This window comes from Megalops cyprinoides, chromosome 25, assembly GCF_013368585.1.
Source record: "Megalops cyprinoides isolate fMegCyp1 chromosome 25, fMegCyp1.pri, whole genome shotgun sequence".
In the NCBI taxonomy this organism is placed as follows: domain Eukaryota; kingdom Metazoa; phylum Chordata; class Actinopteri; order Elopiformes; family Megalopidae; genus Megalops; species Megalops cyprinoides.
In genome coordinates this window covers 12,189,526-12,210,599 of record NC_050607.1, presented here as the reverse complement: position 1 = coordinate 12,210,599, position 21,074 = coordinate 12,189,526, and the positions used below count along the sequence as shown (strand labels likewise).

Here is a 21,074-nt window from a genome sequence, read left to right as displayed (position 1 = left end):
CCGGTGATAAATGCAACTCTTAAAATATAAATAGATATGATAAAAATTTTAAAGACTGAAATAGAAATCCTATCATACACCAATACCTCTGTGAGTTATTTTGAATTACACCCAGTGCAGTCAATTTTTTTATTATTTCATTTTTTTCCCCTCTGTAAAATGGATTGAAGAGTTTGTCTGGACTCCAGCTGGGCCTTGGAACGGTTGCATCCCTCCAACTTGCCCTGCCTCTGTGCTGTGATCAATCTTCAAACTGTCATGTTGACATTTTACTATGCATTCCAGACATGTAGACAACATTTTTATCTCTGCTTGGATATAGTTGTTTTTCTTATTTATTTGAATATGCATGAATCTCTGTGGACCTTGAAAACACCGAAGGAAAAGCTTTTTTGAAATTCATAACTGTATGACATCCCTAAAGTGTCCAGATTCATCATTACATTTATTTCCTGATCTTTCTCCCCCCCCCCCTCTCTCTCTCTCTCTCTATATATATATATATATATATATATATATATATATATATATATATATATATATACACTAGACACATATATATGTCTCATTAAATCACTTTATCCAGAACTTTCCACCAGTGAAGGGGAGTGGCATTTTGTCAAAAAGATGAATTCTGAGAAGTGTCTGCCATGTCTGAACTGAGAGATTTGGGGCTGCATGATTTTTGCTTCCAGGCATGAGATGAGTCATTAGACATGGCAACGTGTCTCACGATCATGATGTGGATGACAAGGGAGGCACACCGGAACATCTTCAATATGTTCTGGAGAACTGTGGGGGATTATGTGCAGGTTTTGCTACCCGCGTACAGCCATCAGATTGTACCTGTGTGTTACTGCACAATTAGCTCACGGAACTGTGATGTGTTCGCTGAACTTACGACATTGGCGGGCGAGGTTCTCAGGTGGGTCAGGAGAGGTCTGGTTTTTCAGTTATCGTAGAATGAACAAATCAATGAGGAGCTTCACATGTCTTTACACTTGACGTGAGGTAACATGAAGAAAAGAGACATTCTGGTCACTGAGTACTGTAATACAAGTTTCATTTCAGGAGAGCTGACCAGAAATTCAATCACACGTATAACACCCAACGTTTCCAAACGGGAAGATTTATTTTAATAAATCTTTTTAATGGTCAGATTTTTTTAAATTCTTGTATGGTTTTATTTGTAGTAGTTATTTTATGTTAAATGAAAGCATGTGAAGCAGGACAGTTACAGTAAATCATGGTATTATTTTATATTCTATCAGTGTGACCTTTGGCCCTTTAAGCCTATTTCAAGTCTCTAATAGTCTTCATATTACAACCGTTACCAAACTTAAAGTCACAGGGATACATGCAAGAATGAAAAAAAACAGGTAAGCTGGAAGAATACACCTTAAAGGATAGTTTTTGACACTGTGATCATGTGATGCAAACACTTTTCAGGAAATGGCCTCGCCCTAACCGGCATGGCCTTACAGTATGTTTAATTTAGAATGGAACGTGAAAGAGGATGATTGACACAAGACATGGGGCAAAAGAGCGTTATCACCCTGCTCCTAGCTCATTAGTCATACGACACAGTGAAGTCAGTGTGTTCTCAAGGCACTGTCGACAAGCAAAGCAAACTTGGTAGTCTGCCATATGAATATAGGCAAGTCCTGTGTAAATCTACTATCTGTATTTGTAATTCTAAATTGTGCATCTACTACCAAACTACGAATTATTCTGTATGTGCTAGTGCCAATGCTGCAGTTGCTACTCCTACTAATGAGTGATGATGCATTATTGATGTTTTGATGGTTCCAAAATGAATTCATACAACCCTGTGCAAAAAAAAAAAATAATAAAAAGAAAAAAAATGCTCCTCTATATTTTGATTTCTCTAGGAGCCAGGAGAACCATTCCTGTATTCCTGTGATGCAATCACACGGTTTGCCAAATTCTATTTTATTTTACTACATGTTTCATTGACGGGTTGAAAGTGAGAATTCTGGAGGCACGAGGGGAAGGGAGGGGGGGGGGGGGGGGGGGGACACATACAATTATATACAGCAATGCCTCCCACCAGCATCTGTGATGGCAAACACTCGCATCGATTTCGCACCAGTCTCACCAGTAATTGGGATGCCGAGAGCAGCACCCTTTTATTGATTTTTTATGGCAGTCCGCTTATACCCTGGATGTAAGACAGCACTGACTAAATTACTGTCTGCCCAATGATCCTGATGCCAGAAGCCAAGCGCTGGTATTGATTTAATTACTGAATGCCTCCTAAATAGGTTCCAGGCGCCAAACATTTTTATTGATTGCTATTAGTGTCTACATTATTTTCTGGAGGCAAGGAACCACACGCGTGCAGTAGTGTCCTAACCATTGCCTTTGGAGTACTAGAGGTAGAGGATAGCATTGATATGTACTGTAAACTACCCATCACGCTGTTTGAAGGTCATTGCTGAGGGTACAAATATTATAGAGATCAATTTTACTTCATGGTCCAGATTTAATCTGCCACGAGGTTTAAACCTAAAATACTCTGCTTTATGCTCTGTATAAACATGTACAAGAAACAGTCTGAAAGACTTATGTGTTTTTGAAAGAAGAGTACGATGAAATGAATGCTGCTCTTGTGAACTCATTCTTGAAACAAACCTTTTAAGTAAACATAAGAATAACACACTGGCCCTGGTGCCCAGGTCCCAAAATGTGACATGAGGGTGATAATTTAAATTAAGATTCAAAACAGCCATTTGATTTCCCTTGTGATGAAAGCAGAGGTACAGTCATTTATGTATGCCAGAATCATTAAATGTGCTGAGAAGGTTGCTGGTGCTGTGCTGTTCCTGCCCAAACGCGTCCCACCTGCTTTGGCTTAAAAAAAACAAAAAAACAAAAAGATAATTCCAGGAAAAGCGCTCCCTAGAATCTGCCGTGAGACCAAGATCACACACTTCACACCGTGGACCTAATTGCGGCCCACCCTCTGTACAGAGGACGGAGCCGGCCTCTGTTTTGGACAGCCCTTTTCACAGGTGACTGTCACATATTCTGTGTGTTTGTAATGGCCTCTCCTTAAATGAGCAAGCCAGTTCTGGTGTTTGCGGCCTGGGGGTGTGGTTGGGGTCCAGGGATATGTGCCCTGCTTCCAGGATCTTTCAAAAAGGGAGGAAACAGACTAAGTGTTACCAGTTGTTACAGTAGTTGTTCTTTAATGACACCCAATCACAATTTAAGGTTTCTGTCTGTCTGTCTAGTTTCTCAGACTACCAATGGAGCATTGAGTCTCTGCAGGAATAAAATTTGCAGGCAGCCACTGAACCTCATTTTCACTTGTTTTCCTCTCATTCCCTCACCTTTTACCTGGGCATGCCAGACACCCACAGTTTTAGCCAAAAAGTTTGGGGAAATGCTATGGATATCCTGAAGGTGCACTGATTCAAATTATGTCTGTTTTGTAGTGGGGATGTCTGCATGATTACCAGCCAAATATCTGAAACCCTCCCAAGGCCAGTCTGAAAGGCACTTTGTGGACACTTTCCAAAATGATTTATATGACGCAAATGCTCCCTGAACAGTACGGCATCCCTAACAAGGTCAGATGAATGAACTGGGGCCCTGGCTTGATATCTAAGCAGAAAAACAAAAACATACCGAGAATCTGTTAGGGATGGTGAAATCGACCCTACCTTCCAAGCTGACGGCCATTTAGGAAAGAGTTCGACAACAACCAAAAAAAAAAAAAAAAAAAAAATAAACAAAACAAAAACCAAAGGAGAGCCCAAACAAAAACAGAGAGGATCATCGGCACACGTGACCTCCGTGATCCTTTGATCAGCAGAGTAGCCCTAACCAAGCAGAGCCAAAACGCCCTGTTATTCTGGCAGTGGGGTGTGGAATTCCGGCCCCGGCTCTCAGTGTTAGAGGAGCGTGCCCACAACTTGTGCCTCCACTACCCTGTCAGCTAGGGCCGGAGGAACATCACGCAGACCAGCATGGCAGTGGTAGACCTCCCAGGGCTTCCGGAGGAACACTGCCTTCACGGTCTCCCCAAGAGCGGCCGTCCTGCCAGGTCCAAGGCCCCAGACAAGCCCAAGAAGGCCCACTCGCGCAAGAAGCTCCAGGTGATCGTCTGTGTGCTGCTAGTGGAGCTTTGTGAGCGGTTCACCTTCTTCGGGATCGTCTGCAACATGATCCTCTTTTGCACCGTCAAGTTGGGCTACGACAACCATCAGGCTGCCACTGTCAACCTGGCCTTTGTGGGGGCCAGCACCTTCACACCCGTTCTGGTGGGCTGGTTCGCAGAGACATACTTGGGGAGGACCAAAGTCCTGTATTTGTGTGCTCTCCTCCATTTCTTCGGTAAGTACCATGTGCTCCTCCTGAGCATGAGCACAAATGTTACGATAAAAATATATGAAATACATCACGAGTTACCAACTGCATAAGTGAATGCTTCCGTTGGGCAATTTTCATGTGTGATTTAAAATCTGGGCATGCAAATATTAGACAGGTGTCATGGGTTAATGTTGCTTTCAATAAAGATTGCTGTATTCAGAATGCAGAGCATTTTGGCTGAATGATTATGTCCATACCAGACTGCATAGTTGAGGTCGTAGATGACCTCGGTGGCCAACAAAAAGCTTTCCATGGATTAGATTCTGTAAAATGCATACTTAACATTTGGACAGAAAAAAATATATTTCAAACATCAACTGATGAATTCCGAATTTAGAAAAACACAGCAATCCAAAGACTTGTTTTCTTTGCAAAGAGCTAGGCCTACTGTGTTCCATTTTGTCTTACCCAGAATCAGTTCTGGCAGTGCTGTCATTGTGCAGAGGTCATGTATCTGGCTTTACCAGCAACTTGAGTTTGACAGCTGATATTTGATGGCTATTTGCAGCTTTCTTCCAAGAAGTTAACATCACTGTAAGCCTTGAATCTTAAACGTAGTCAAAGAGATAACACTGAGGAAAAAAAAAATTCCTCACTGTAAATGATTATAATTGGGAAGATGTAATGGTGGAAATCATTTTACCGAAACGTCTTGGGCTGTACAAATGCTTTGGATGTCCTTGTATTATTTAATATGACGATGATTGAAATGCTCTGCCAGCATAATGCATAGTGAAGAATATGCATTGATAAGACTGTGAACTTACTTCACTTACCAGGGCAGCCTTTATAAAAGGTTGATGGTGGGTGTGAAAAGAAAATCAAAATTACTCATGTCCAGCTCAAAGTGATTAGTCTTTGTCTCCTACCCCCTCTCTCCCCCCTTTCCCCAGCCAGTACTGTATTGAATATAATAGGCAAGTCTCCGATGCATAAATGGTCTTTATTCTCAGTCTGAATAAGCTGCAGGGGTTGTCAATGCCAGTGACCATGAACAATCTAAGAAAGGACTTGCTGCGGGCCGAACTTGAATGATGCTGCTTATTAGCAGTAAATGAGTATATTAATGTGTGCGCTGCATATTTGCATGAATATTGGAACGAAAGAAACTACCGCTCAACAAGGAACTGCGTAAATCATTCAAGTCCTTCCTTCAGCGCCCATTGCAGTCTTCTAGCTATGCAAATGATGTAAAGGAAATGAACACGGCAGTCTACATTGTTCACATTCGGAGCACAAAAAATAACTCTCGATGTGGTACACTGTCACGTGACATCGCACGTTTGCATTTATGTCTTATATTTTATATGATTTAAAAAGGACTTGCAGCTGTAGCCTTTATGCAGTCCATACAATGTTTTTTTTTTTAATTAACAGCAATTCAACTGAAATAAAACTGCGCACATCTTTCAATGACTGCTTAATAGGGCCGAAAGTGTGTGTCCAAGCCTACCCGCAACTAATCAACTGCATTTTAAAATAGGTATATAGCGATAATAATCTGCGGTATCGGAAATCTTGAGAATAGTGTATCGGGATGAGTGTCACGCAAATCGAGATAATTACCGAGCGTCGCTAAGTGGTTCGGGAGAATTCGCTGGCTGTTTCGCTAACGCGCATTAAGGCAAGAGCCTGCTCTTCGGGGAACCGCGCGCCCAGGTTTTTACAAACAGCGACTATTCCACCTCATTAGGGCCCTTTTTAACAAACCACTTCCGTGCTACCGAATAACATGTGCTAGGCTTGTAGATCTTCTTTAATAAAGGAATATAAATTTCCTTTCAGCGAGATAATTACCAAGATAATTTCCACTATAATGGGGCCTGTCAGTCAGCAGCGGTGCTGCTATAATTATGAAGTTCTGAGTGAGTTTCTCTGCGTTTTTTTCCAAATAGGGAGGGGAAACAGGCAAGAAAAATGCATTTGGAACTTTTTGCGTGGCCTCAATTCAAGTGATGGTTGTCCTGGAGTTTTTGACAGTGGCACATTTGTGGGCCACACACCCTTTAGCAGGCAGTTCGTGCTTTTTCCCTTTGTGTCCAAGCCGGGTAAATGCGCAAATTCTTAAATAAAAACTGATTGTTAGCATAAGAAATAATAAGAGACAAGAGTCAATTAAGACAATAATTATAGACATTGTCTGAAGACATAGTCTTTGTTCACTGTTACGACCAAGTCTTTGAGTACCAAGACAGAATTTAAACAAACCAGTTCACTGGATCAGATCGTACAAAGTTAAAAGAAAAGATGCCGGGCTCAGCACACGCCCCAGTGGAGATGAGGCCGTTTACTTTGATCATCAGATGTATGAAGGCTCCTGATGCGTCTTTGTTTTTCAGAAAGGCTAACTAAATTATTTTAGATTTGCTGTTACTCCACAAACTGCCAAAGGTAAAACACTCCTGTGAATTACAAGGCATGAAAGGAAATTACAAGACAATATCACGGAAGGAGTGTTATTGTACTTAGCGTAAGTAGCACCAAAGTTTCCTTTAAGGAGTAGATGTCTTGTTTTTTCTTTAAAAAACGAATAGGAAGGAATACTGAAACCTGTTATGCTTAATGTCATTCAACAAAGGCGACTGAAGAGTTGCTTAAGTCAAACTTTGAAATCTCAGTGTGAGACAATGACAGAATTAGAGCACAGCTCTCAGCATCGTTCCCCCCGCTGGGAGCGCACCGCGCACAACTCGCAAAGTTTACTTTCCTCGTTATTTGAAATTACGCTCATTTGCATTTGCTCGGCGAACGTGGCCACATCAAAAATAACTAGATGTGATGTGGAGGGGCGAGAAGCGGCAGTTCCGATGAAATGGAGTGGAGGTCTTTGACTTGCCAGCGAACTGCACTGCTGTAATTGATCCTTGGCATAATTCTAAACGAGCCACAAAGAGACAAGGCTTTACAAACATGTTCAAAAAAAAAAAAAACGAGTAAAATTATCCAGGAACGTGCACCGATAGGTCATTTCAATCCTGGCACCAGGGTTTCGAAGAAAGGTCAGGGTAAGTCATCGTATGCGTTTTGACCGACTACCCTAAATCCTCTGTCTATCACCACTGTGCAACATTCTCAGTGTAAAAGAAGCGTCCCTGCCAAGATTGACATACTTACGGTTGCCTTTCTGCCGTACAGAGTAAAATACATCTTTAATTTCCCACATAAACCCGAAAACTAACTGAAAAGTATTCCGTGTGTTGTTACTGGGATGCAGCCTTTAAATGGTGCTTCATGTTGGAAAAAAAAAAAGGAAAAAGAATACTTGACTTAGGAGGAACTCAATTCTGAATCAGAGAGGCCTGGTGTGAAAATTCAGAGGAACATTTCACACGCTGGGAGACTTGCTCATGCACTGACCTCCATACCGCGATATCACTGCCAGCAAGATCAATTGACAGGATTTGGCCACTGGGGTATTGATTGATTAATCAAAGCTAATGTTCTTTTGATCAGCGGGGCCGCCCGGTTAAGCAGCAAAGCCGAAGTAAAGCGTAATGTTTTATTTACCCATACGGGGCCCCGCAGTGGCTGCATTGGCAGACTTCAAAGAGGCTGTGACAATCTGTCATCTCCCTGATTGATAAAAGATTTCATTATATTCCCCCTAGATGTATACACCAGCTAGAATTTGTTTAATCGTTTCCAGTTTACTCTTTCTTCATCTTTGGTTTCATGTTTTCTGCATGACTTACTCTTGTCTGTTTTCCGTGTCTTGTGGTTTGTCCTCATTTCGCGATGTGCCATTTTGCACTCTCCAGTGGCTTTAAATAATGTATCTAAGTGAACTTTACACTACATTTTTGGTGTTTGCCATTATTTCAGTGTTTGCGGCACATGGCTTGTTTATAAACCTCCCAATTTTTACAGCTTTTTAAAAAAGATTATATTCGCTTATAATTAATTTTAAGTGCCATCTAAATAATAAACTTGAAGTAAGTGTGGTTTACATAAATGTTTAAAATGTGTGCAATCAAATTGCCACTTTGAAAAAAAATTAGCCAACAGAATAGAATAACAATAGAACTTATGTGAAAAATGTTTGTCTGATAATAAGAAAAATGTTTTGCGTGCAGTTTCCTGTTATCATGTTTGCAGAGTTAGATTGATTTAGGTTGCACATCTTTAGAACAGCACACCCATGCTAGCTTCACATTGATTAGTCTCATGCATTCATTTGAGATTGTGAACCTCATTTCTGTCAATGCACTGTCCGAAGGTGACATGCATCATTTACATGTGGATTTCCAGTATACTGTATGTGAAGCGTGGGATTTCACTGTCCCCAGCAGATTGGTACTCTACAGCGATCATGTGATGAGATGGTCCATGTGATGTCCTTCCCCAGGCACTGCCATGCTGCCTGTGGTGGCATTCCCCTTCGAGGACTTCTACATCGACACCCACCACATCATGCACATGCTGGACCGGCGAGAGCAGCAGATCCTCTTCTACACAGGGCTGCTGGCGGCCGCACTGGGCATCGGGGGTATCCGTGCCATCCTCTGCCCCCTGGGCGCCTACAGCCTGCAGGGCTATGACCAGCACCAGCTCCTGTCCTTCTTCAACTGGTGAGGTCTGATTGGTGGGTTGCCATGAGACAGCATGTGAGCACACAGACAAGCTGGTCCGTTCATGTGCAGCTGCACACTAATGATGGAAGAGTGAGCCTACGTGAACCCCTTAATGGGTGGAGCTACCTACCATGTGTTGTCAAGCCCTGACCTCTATGAACCAAAAGACTTTGGCTCTCCATAGCTAAAACGCTGTGGCTGGCTCAAATCCATGAGGCATCATGGATAGCTCCACCCAATTTGGGCTCAAAAAGCCTCACTCACCCATAGCTACTGCATACCATTTAAAGGGATGGAAGTCTAGTAAAAAAAAAAGAAACCAGGTGCAGGATTCTTTTGTACGGATCATCGACAACTCTGATAAAACAATGAAGAAACCATCCACTTCACCATCTTTGTCTCATTCACAAATACGTTAAATATATAAAAAGGGTGTGCCTGCTTTTCCCTTTTCTTTCGATTACAAATCTGTTGACACCTTTGTAGCGTTTTAGGACACTTTGCTACTGTTGACCAATTTTCTTTTTTCTTTGGTTGTAATTTGATTTTTGTAGGTTCTACTGGCTGGTGAATCTGAACTCAACCATAGTGTTCTTGGGGATCGCCTACATCCAGCAGTCTGTGGCCAAAAACCTGGGCTTCCTCATCCCTTTCACCTCTGTTCTGCTGGCCCTCATCGCCATCCACATGGTGCGCAACAACCTCATCTTTCGCCCCAAGAAAGGTAACCTTTGACAAGACACAAGATTCCTCCTGCTTTACCGGAACCCTTGTGGTATTTTAGGTAGTGAAGGGTCTAATCCCAAATGCACTGCGTGAATTGCATATTAAGCTTTTCCTGTGGTTTTTGCAAAAGCATCGACCCTCGGTTGCAGCAAGTGGTTCTGCAGCAAGTCAACTGAATTCGTGTGAGTGGTCATCATGGCGACTACCCAGCTGACTTGGTTTTTCTTGTCATCCACAGGTGGCTCCCTGCTGACCACCTTGGGCGTGTTCCTGAACTCCCTGAAGATGTGCTGCATGCGGTACCGCCACCTGAGCGGTGATGTCACCAGCTGGCTGGACCGCGCCAAGGAGAACAACGGGGGGCGGTACAGCGAGGCGCACGTGGAAAATGTCAAAGTCTTGGCCCGGCTGTTCCCTCTCTTTGCCCTGCAGCTGCTGTACCGTGCTTGTGTCACCCAGGTTGGTGTAACATTCCTCTGACATCGCAGCAACACCCCACTAACAGCTGTACCCTCAAGTCAGCGGTACATTCTAACGTCCCTCCAATGTTGTCTAGCAACACCCCTCTAACAGCTCTACTCTTGACTCAGAGGTACATTCTAACGTTCTTCTAATGTTGTCTAGCAACACCCCACTAACAGCTGTACCCTCAGGTCAGTGGTACATTCTAACGTGCTTCCAACGTTGTGTAGCAACACCCCTCTAAAAACTCCAGTCTCAGCTCAGAGGTACATCCTAACGTTCTTGCAGTGTTGCCGCAGTGTTTCTCCAGCAGCAAAACTACCAGGTCAGTGTGACGACAGAGCTGTGCTTGAATGCAGCTAATATATTTTTGCTTTTCTCTAACACTGCAGCAACATGGAGAAAATGTAACCTGCTAGTACTAGGGACTCCTTTTGCTTAAAATGCCATTACTACCCTGTTAAAGTATGTGTTATCATTAGATGTCACTAGGTAAATGAGCCTTTTTGTGATCAGGAAATGGGATGACTCCAGGAGTTAAAACCACAAAGTTTAATGCCAGCACAATAGCTAAATGGTGTTTGTATACCATATACATGCGTATGTATGCTTTAAGCAGAAATTGCCCTGTATTAACCAATAAGGGAATGGCAATCTACACCTGAGGTTGGGCGTCCTTTCCGCTGCCTTTCCACAAGTGATCAGTCAGGTGCCTGATTAGAAGTGTGTGCCATCATTGGGAACCGAGTGAATACACTGTGCACTGCCTTTCATACAGTACATCTTAAACAATTGCAGAATGACATGTTTTTCCTTCGTTGTCTCCCTACCCATTTTATGCAGGAGAGTGGTTGCTTGCTAAGGGGCCCTCGTGGTAATTTAAGTAAATGAGTCATGTCAAGATGGCCCTGGACTGGGCTGTTGTGTGTCGCCAGGGGTCGGGCGCATCGGCTGTATCGACCGCACCCTTTTTTACAGACAACAGATGAAAGAGAGTGTTGTGTCTAATTTCAGTGGAGGTTTATTGAACCCGGCCCAACAACCAAACAACACAACCCCCCGTTCTAACGAGCGCGGACACTCTGGTTGGAGATCAGTAATGCTTGGGCTGGAGGGCAATCTTCCACTAATCAGCTCCCCCACTGCCAAGCCAGCAAGTGCTGCTGAAAAATCTTTTCAGAAGCCACCAGTGTTAACGTTAATGACCACAACGGGCCAATCAGCGGCATCCATTGTTTATAGTGGGCAGTGGGGGGGTTTGTCTGTAATTGTGTAATCCTGTGATGACACATCATGACCACTGGATGCAGCTATTTTTTATATTTTATTCGATTAGTTTGTAACAGCCAAGCACACCGGTTCAATTCTTTCTTTTACCCATAATTCTGTCTAATGTTAGTCTTGTTGGTGCACCAAGGTTGGGAGAAAAGGGTTTTTTCGTTATTTCTTATTTTTTGTTATTTTGTATTAATATATAACTTATGTATATTAATATATAACACGACCATCTCATCACATGATCTCTGTAGATAAATTTATTTTTTAAGTTTGACTCTATGCTGTTCTGATAATATTAATATCCATCCTGAGGTCGTATGCATCATTTCAAAGTATTGCATGCTCTGTGTGAACCTGGAGAGCCCACAGAAACGCTCCATCCAGACCCGCCGCAAGTCCTGTATATTTGTACTCTAAATTTCCATCTGATTCTGACCGCAGGGCTAAACAGATTTTTTTTTTTTAATGTCGATGGTTCTCTGCCAGATTCCTTCAGGTTACTACATCCAGACCATGAATTCGAACCTGAACCTGAACGGCTTCCTGCTGCCCATCGCCGCCATGAATGTGATCAGCATCCTGCCCCTGCTGGTGCTGGCCCCGCTGCTGCAGTGCGGGGCGGCCTGCTCGCTGTCCCTGCAGAGGAACCCCCTGTCCCCCACCACTCTCATAGGTGAGCTCCTCCGTCACTGCCGCTGTGGCAGCAGGGCGGGCGTGGTAGTGGTTAGAGGCTTGCTGGTTCAAATCCCTTTTGGGAGACAAGGCAACACTTGGTGGTAAGGAGCAGGGTTTAAAACAGAAAGTTGCCGGTTCAGTTATCAGGTGGGTATCCTTTGGCAAGGTATTTAACGCAAATTGCTTCAGTAAATGCTATGCTATGTAAGTGGATGATATGCAATTTGCTTTAGATAAGGGCATTTGCTAAGTAAAATTGTTTTGTGTATGGAGACTGCTGTTGTAGGCCTGCTGCCAAGGCTCTAGTGATGAACCATTTTTATAAATATGATGTAGCATTTTAAACATCCCACAAGTGTGGAAGATTGTAATAAACATTGCATTACAAAACAAACATATTATCTTGATGCTTGGACACACCTCTCCTTTCTAATTGCACAACACATTGCTGTTCTGACTTCCTCTAGATACTTGTTTTCCCCTGACCGTACTGCTTAGTTGTCTTCTAAGCAAGTGATATTGGGGATTGTAGCTGTAAGAGGCTGCTGTTCTATGACTGGATGCAGTTTACCACCACAGTAATATTTCAACCCTGTTGGTGAATAGTGGTGATCTCTGTATCGATGACAAGACCTGATGTTCATAATAAAGACAGGAATATTTAATTACACAGCCGGCTGTGGGAACCAAAGCATATAGCAAGTGCTCAACAGGTACAAAGTGTAGTTTTCTTTTATGCACTTGTAGTAGATTATATTTACATATGATTTCCATTTACCTTGAATTGCCCTGAAGGATGTCTCTAACTGATTGGACCTGTGATGCTATTGTTACAAGACACCTCCATTCCCAGCCAGACCTTTTGAAACCACCTTCAGTCTCTAATACACATGCAAATGTAGAGGCACTGTTTGTGCATTCACAGATCGAGTGCCGTGCCTCCTCTACAGAATTAGCTCCTTATAACCTTCAGCCTGAGACATATTTGCGCTCATTTCTATGTTTTAATGCCGCCACCAACCAAAACTCTCTGCCGTCAGATGTGATTTTTTAGTTTCCCTCACCCGCACGCTGCAGACACGCCACCAGCGTTATATAAAGCATGGGTCCTTCTGCTGGAGAGCATTAATCACAAACCCCATTCGTTTCGCACGCCAGGGGTCAGAGCCCAAGGAGTCTATTTTACAGCCAGGTCATTTGTCGTTTTTGGTCATTTTTAAGCCATTTGTGGGGGTGACTCTTGCTGCCGTGGCATTAGGCCCTCTCTGTCTCTTTCAGTTTCCTCCATAATTGAACAAATCGGTCCTGTACAGTGCTGTGCTATAACAGGAACAAAAAGGTACATTTTAAGAATTGACGTAGCACCCCGTGTCGGAAAGTAGCCATAATTTTAATCACTTGTGCACATCATTCTTGAACTCCAACAAACTCGCTACCCAGACTAACTGCACAGAGAGGTGTGAGAGCTCATCCTTGTCCTACTTTGTTAGACCACTGAACAAGCAAGGATTTTAAATTCTCTGTGTATTTATTTTTTAAATGGCGTGATTATTTTGCCCTGTAACCGTAATGTAAATCATTGTTTTTAATATCATGTTTTTAAGAACCTGTAGTATTGCTGAATGATAAGTTTAAATGCTCTAGAATTGCTTGCCAGCCCTACATGTCCAATCACACAGTAAGGCCACTGGATGGGCAGTATGTAGTAGAGACCCTACATGCAGCCAACTTGTTGTGGAGCTGTGGACATAAACTATTCAACAGCAACACTCAAATTAACCATTAGCACCAGGGTTCACAAGCCCTTGGCTCCAATATTTCTCCATGCCGGTTACAAACAGCAAAATGACAAAAATTGATCTAAAAGGCACCTCTGGTGGTTCTGTAAGTGTAATAAAACCCAGGGGAAGTATTTAGTTGGACGCATCAAACATTTACAGATTCTGCTGATTGAATTGGTGTGAGCGTGGTTTGCCTAGCTAAATAGTTTCCAAGGGGTTATACTCAAATAATTCCACATTTTCCAATCAACTTAATTACTAGCTCTAATTACTCATACTTGTTAGAACATAACTGCAGGCTGTATTATAGAATTTGTTTGTACAGAATAGCATGAAGGGCCCTTTAAGTTGATAATGTAAGGATGCCTGTGCATGTTTCATTGACGGACTCTCCCCATTTCCATGCTGACAGGACGTTTTTTTAACATTGATGTGACGTTTTCCCCCCGTCCCCTCGCAGTCGCAGGCCACGCGTGCGCGGCGCTGTCTGTCCTGGCCGCAGGCCTCTCCGAGGTCCACAGGAAGGGCTACCCGCTGGTGGAGCAGGCTCTCTCAGGGAAGGTGCTGCGTGTCTCCTCCATGGCCTGCTTCCAGCTGACGCCCCAGTACATCCTGCTGGGCATGGCTGAGGCCCTGGTCACCCCGGCCTGTAAGTGCGCCCTCTATTCTCACAAACCGGAAGCACCAGCCATATCGCAATGAGCATGAATTTGCATAGGAATGAAGCATTTCTTATGGAAACTTTATGCTTCCCTATTGAACTGTTATACTGTATCATAATAACAGCTGTACCTTGATTCTAGGTTGCCCCCAAATCATGGCAGCTACTGAAGTATAAACACATCGTCACATAACTAAAAAAAACATGTAAAAACATGTAGCAACAAGTAAAACTGGCAATACAGGATCACGTCTGTAATATGTAAGAGCCTGGTTGAAACTGCTTGAAGCTGTAACCCAAAAGGCTGCAGGTTGAATTCCCAGGTGGGGCAATGCTGTTGCACCCTTGGGCAAGGTATTTGACCTGAATTGCCTCAGTAAATATTCAGCTGTGAAAGCGGATTACATATAAAAATTGTAAGCTATGAAAGTAAGTAAATATAGTGCATGTATAATGTAATGAGTAAGAAAGTGCATTTAAAAAATATGAAAATGCACGCATAAGTGCATCCTGTTTGTTGGCATCAGCTTTTATATGTGATATATTTCATTGTATTCTCCCACTTAAGAATGTATTTACCATAAAGATATACACACATTTACAAATAGGAAAATACAGCTATTTATACTTTTGTTGATGTGTACTTACAAATACTGTTGGTCGTTATACATTAACATCATGCATCTAGTTTTTAGGTGTAACCTTTTATAAGGATCCCTCCCAAATATAAATGCGCCACATACAGACTGCAGGAGTGCAAAACCAAACAAGACTGTGGCTCCACACTGTATGGCTCTTATTGCTTCAGCTTATCTATCTTTTATACCTTAGATCAAAGAGTATTATTAATGGCTATAATTATCATTCTGTTTCTAATTGGCCTGTCATGCCATACAGGATTTTTCTAATGACTTTGTGGAGTCCAAAGCGCGCATGTGTTGCGAAAGAGATCACAGTGATGAAACTGTACAAGAAGTCACCGAGTATCTGCTGTGTGGGTGCTTTTGAGACGTGGTCACTTTGAAGTGTCTTTTTTGGTCAGTGTACGCATCTCCGCCAACCTTCCGTTTGTTTGAATACAAGCAAGTGAGGTTATGCGCTGGTAGCCGTAGGGAAGTGGTTAGATTCATCAGTTGTGTGTTGATCCAGTTTTTCACGCTTGAGTAGCAATGTGGTGCAGTGTTGTAGGAGCTTGTGGTTGTGGGTTTGTAACAAGGTTGTGGGTTTGACTCCACCTTGCCACACACTTGAGCAGAAATAAAAATGATAGCGTAAAGACTTAAATAAAAGCTAAGATTGGTTAAGAAACCTGATTAAAAAAAACGCTTGTCTGCAGAAACAAAGAGTAACAGCACCAATTACAAACCATAGACTTTTAAGTTTGAAAATGAGTCTTGTATTTTTTTTCCCGTTTGTAACACGGTATAAGACTCACAGAATAACTTTCCATCTCATTTCCATGGGCTGCTTCTCTTTATCAGCTCTTTGTAAGAGGAGAGAAAAGCCCTTTGGCCTGGAGGGGGTGGATGGTAGTGAAAGCAGACAAGTTCATCTCCTCAGTAGCCTGGGGGCGGGTGACAGGGCCAGCGAGAGCGGCTCGGCCCTGGAGATTCGGCGCTGACCCCCTCCTCCCCCCTCCCCCCCCCCCCCCTTTCCCCCCGGCAGGCTCGCTGCTCTCTTACCGCCTGGCCCCCGGCAGCGTGCGTGCCATCTCCCTGCACTTCCTCACCCTCTCCTATGGGGGCGGCTGCTTCCTGGGGGCGCTCATTATCCAGCTGGTCTACCTGCTCTCTGGAGGTAGGTTCGGTTTGAACTCCCCCCACCACCACCACCACCACCTCCCACCCCCTTTCTCTCCCTCTCTCTTCTCCATTGGCTGCCCTGGGATGCCCATAGCAGCTTCAAAGAGGGTCCTACCTGGGTGAATGAAGTCAACGTTGGGCCTTTCATGGCATGAGGGGGGTGGGGGTGGGGGGTTATCCAAAATGGATGAGGGTTGTGGGTGGTGGCCACAGGAAAGAACAAACACGCCGTTTCATGTGTTTTAACTCCCCGCCCCAAACACACACACACACACACACACACACACACACACACATACACACAAGCGCACAACACAACACAACACAACAGGGTCAATTCCAAAGGGGTTGTGGAGGTGAAGAGAGCAGAGCACGCAGGAGCAGGGGGAGAGTGGTTCAGTGCAGCCTGGCTTTCATCTCTCAGGTCACGGGCCACATGCCAGAGCGCTCGGAAAGTCACGGCCTGCAAAAGGTCGCCTTTCTTCCACTAGAAAGTTGAGCAGCATCGAGTTTCGCAGCTCCCGTGCTCCGGGGACGCCTACCAGCAGGCCTCTGATGTGTCCCACAGGTAGCAGCTTAGAGCTGGGAAGCACAGCTCTCTCTGTTCCTGCTTCCTAAAGATTTCAGCTGCAGTAAAGCTCGGTGTTTCAGCAACGGATTTTATTCCCCATCTTCAGACACTCTGATTCTCACTCATTTGCAGACATAACAAAGAAAGTACGTATCTAAAGCTGTGCAGCTCTAAAGATCCAGTAACTGAGATACTGATGTGACATCCCAGGCTTTGCAGTTAGAGTATCACAGAGGCTTGTGATGTGCACCCCAACAGAAAGTTAACCACCTCATTACATACTGTAGATACCTATATAATGGGCCTGTAAACACTTCCTTCCCGATACACACTGCCCATACCCCCCACCACACACATGCACGCGCACACACGCAATTTAATTCACTGTGTACTAATCTGTGTCTGCAGGAAGCTTTTATCCAAACAGTTTGAGTGACGGAAACTTGGAGAGATTCTTCTTCCTGCTGGCTACATTAATGGCTGTGAATACACTGGTCTTCTGGAGGATATCCTACAGGTAAAGACTCACTGTGTGATTTCGTGTTATGTTAACTCACGACAGGCCCAGCTGCAGGCTGGGATCTCCAGTCCTCTCGGATCAACACATAACTGCTTTAGTAATTGAGAAATGGAAATACACACAGATCCCTGACATTTATCTGTGTCTGTCAAACATAACGTGACAGTGGAGTGCTGCATTTTTCTTCGGCATCTCCTCTTTGATGCCGGCTTTTCATTTACAAAAAGGTTGTAACACTCAATTTGCATAGTAATGACAGCGTTTGTAGTTTTGAGGCACGTTACAGAACGTGACCTCACCCAAAACAGCCGCATAGCCGCTGAGCTCGGACCTCAGCTTTAACCTCGGCGATGCTCAGAAGTACACCTCTCCATGTGACAGGGTTTAGGATGGGCTGACATGATGAAAAACATTCATTATTCTACATTGCAAATTTCATCTTTTCATGATTTGTCATTTCTTTTGGGCCTTGGCACTAAGCGAAAGTGTTATGCACTTTTATTGCAGTATGTAATTATGTAATTATGATTATGCTATGAATGAATTTTGCTGTAAATGACAGTAACATATTGAGTTATGCTTTACCTGACTTTGCTGTGATTGTGCAGTAAGTTCTTGTTGTGTGACTTACCTTTCTGAAAGTCACAGTAGTATATTACATTATGCTGAAGCTGGCTGCCGTTGAACATTTCTATGCTATGACTGACTGTACCATGAATAATTGTGGTGTATGGAGCTGTGCCATTTCTGACTATGCCATATTGAGTGGTGCCATACTGAATCATGTGGAAACTGACTATGTTGAGGCTGATACCACGGTCACCATTTGTCCTACTGATGGTGCATGACTATGCTTTGACTGTCTGTGCTGTCTCTGACTGTGATACTCCTGGCTGCTGTTGCAGCTGGTTGTGGTAATTCTGACTGTGCTGTACCCCAGTGGTTCTGGACCACGTTTGGGGGTCACGGTTCATGGTAGGGTTTCAAAATAATTTTTCCCACACAATATACACACACACATCACATTTAGACCAATTCGTGATGAGGCCAAACAGTGTATGTAAATACACATACTTGCACCTCACGCACCAACCATATTTGCTCACTGACACAGTCCATTACTATGGTTATTTCCTAAGTACACCCAATCGAATCTCTGATTGGTTGACATTATGGTTGGTAGACATCCATTGCAATACATCACTGCTCAGCCACCTCCAAGGAATTGTACAAGCACAGCCCTATCACTAATTGAGTAGCCTAATCATTTTGATTTGATGAAAACTGTATGTTTACATTTACATTTACATTTATTTATTTAGCAGACGCTTTTATCCAAAGCGACGTACAAAAGTGCATACAGTAAGTACAGCGACAGTACGGGGACAGGATGTGTACAGTTCCACAATGAGACAGTTCCCAGCTGAGAGCAAAGTCTGTTTGAGGACACAGTACTATCAGATTTGTACAACTACAGCGTATAGGGCAACTAATACGATACACCTTCAAACAGCAAACTTCAACAACTTCAAACAGCGCAATGAGTGTCAGGGTAAAGGCGGCGACAAGAAACAATTTAAAAAGCACAGCAATTTACAACAGCACTGATTGGGGGGGGGGCAGCAATTGTGTGCTGGGTCAGTCCAGGTACAGTCTGAAGAGGTGTGTCTTCAGGCCCCGGGAATGGTGGTACATGGTTAAATTAATGAAAAATCAATTGTGAAATGAAATGAAAAATCAATTAACCACCCTTAGTGTATGGGGGTCCCTGATTTTTTTTTCTACGAGAAGGGGCCATGTTGTGAAACTCCATGTTTCACTGAGCTGTGCCTGATTTTGGTATACTTGACTGGCTGTACCTGACTGAGGTACGTTTGTGCTGTGACTGTTGTTACTGTTCGCAGATACACTGACCTCAGTGTGGAGCTTGGCCACGGAGTGAAGAGCCAACTGGCAGAGAAACTCCTCCAGCACAAGAAATGTCTGCGCTTCTACGACACTGTGGAACGCTCCTATACCCTGGCCTCCATGGAGACCGTCCTGTGACCAACCCCCGCTCCCATCCCTCACCCCCAGGGAACGCTGTAACGCTGGCGTTACACACCGTATTCATGGATCTATTTATCTGAGCTTGGAACTTGAATTTTTAGATGTGTATCTTCATATGTATTCTGTACAGTCAAAGCCGGGCTGGGCAAGTTGTGTGTAGAAAACCTTTGGAATGTGTTTACATTGCCTTTGCACAAACGTATCATTAGGAAATATTAAAATGCACTGGTAAAATCCAGATTAGTCAGTGTCACCATCTCGGTTATTTCTGTTTTATCATGGTGTAATGCATGTTACCAAATTTTTCATTGATTTTTCAATGACTTTTCAAGAATTTTTGTGTGCAGTGTGTTCAGAAAAAAGCCTTGGTCCTTGCATGTGATACCCAACTAAAGACCACATAGTCACATTTATTTTTCACTGAGATTTCAGATCGCATAGCTGTTTACCTCAAGTGTACAACATTTCTCTCTGATGCTTCACATAATATCCATATACCTGGCATATTCTTCATACCTAATTTTTGGGCCCAGTCAGACCAACACTACAGTTTTCTTAACTGAATATTAGTTCATAGCAAGGGTAGGCAAGCCTGGTCCTTTGGAGTGATCCTGAGAGATTTTCCTGGTACTGAGTTACCAACTACCTTGAGCTCATGGTCACGGAAAATGAATGCTGGTTGTTGATATGAGATGAGTTATGGAAGTATGGGGTGAAACCAGAGAGCATCATGGGATTTCCAGTGTGATGCCTTACCCCACTAGGATTTTTAGAAAAAGATTCTCTCAAATGACATCATAGTCACCAAGCCTGTGGAAGGAAGACAGCGACTTGACATTTCACCATGGCAACGTTTCTCGCCTCCTAAAACAATATAATCTGACAAAAACCAATCGCCACAAGATACCAATCGTCACAATCCTATGTGCATTACGCTGTGTTCAAAGAGCGAGTTTGCGATGTTTGAGTATATTTGACCCAATTTCTCCGAGGACAAATTCAAAGAAATTAAAGGTCGTCCGTATTTATAATTTAATTACCTTCAGGAGCGATCGCCGTTCTCTCAGAAGTGCCTCTGATCGGGGAGACAGGTAAGGGCGGGCAGTTTTGATCTCTCAAACATGAATTCCATGTGTTCTCCATCACTGGGGAGCTCGGCGCCAAGGTCAGTGCTCAAAGACAGGTGCAGCATGGGAAAATCTCCTTTCAGAAAGCATGCCTATCTCCCATACTATTGGATCATGGGACCTAACCTCAGAGTCAGTCGAAACGGACTGACACTCATTAGGTCCCTGGGCAATACGTATCCAGATCTGTGTACGCTGGAGTGCCAGATTAATCTCGTTATTGTTTAGTCAGCCAATTATCTTTTTCCTTCCGGCTGCCCTTGCCTGGATATGGACTTTGACCCCTAGCGCAACGCATGTAGATTTTGTAAGCTAAAACAGGGGTAACATGTACATGCGCTTGCTTGATTTTCCATTAAGCTCTTCAACCGCCTTTCGACGGAGAATGATCTGCCATCCTTCACCGCTAAGAAGTAGCAACATCAAAGGTGCACTGTATAGCATTAGCCCCTA

General features: G+C 43.5%; 1 protein-coding gene across 1 annotated transcript; it reads left to right on the top strand.

Moving 5' to 3' along the window:
- The first annotated feature begins 3,995 nt into the window (after window positions 1-3,995).
- slc15a5 (solute carrier family 15 member 5) lies at window positions 3,996-19,505 on the top strand. Its single transcript, XM_036519713.1, has 9 exons — window positions 3,996-4,362; window positions 8,744-8,966; window positions 9,524-9,693; window positions 9,934-10,154; window positions 11,922-12,108; window positions 14,352-14,540; window positions 16,218-16,349; window positions 17,334-17,442; window positions 19,350-19,505. The coding sequence occupies exons 1-9, from the start codon at window positions 3,996-3,998 to the stop codon at window positions 19,489-19,491; spliced, it is 1,740 nt and encodes a 579-aa protein (XP_036375606.1). The 3' UTR covers window positions 19,492-19,505.
- The last annotated feature ends 1,569 nt before the right edge of the window (window positions 19,506-21,074 follow it).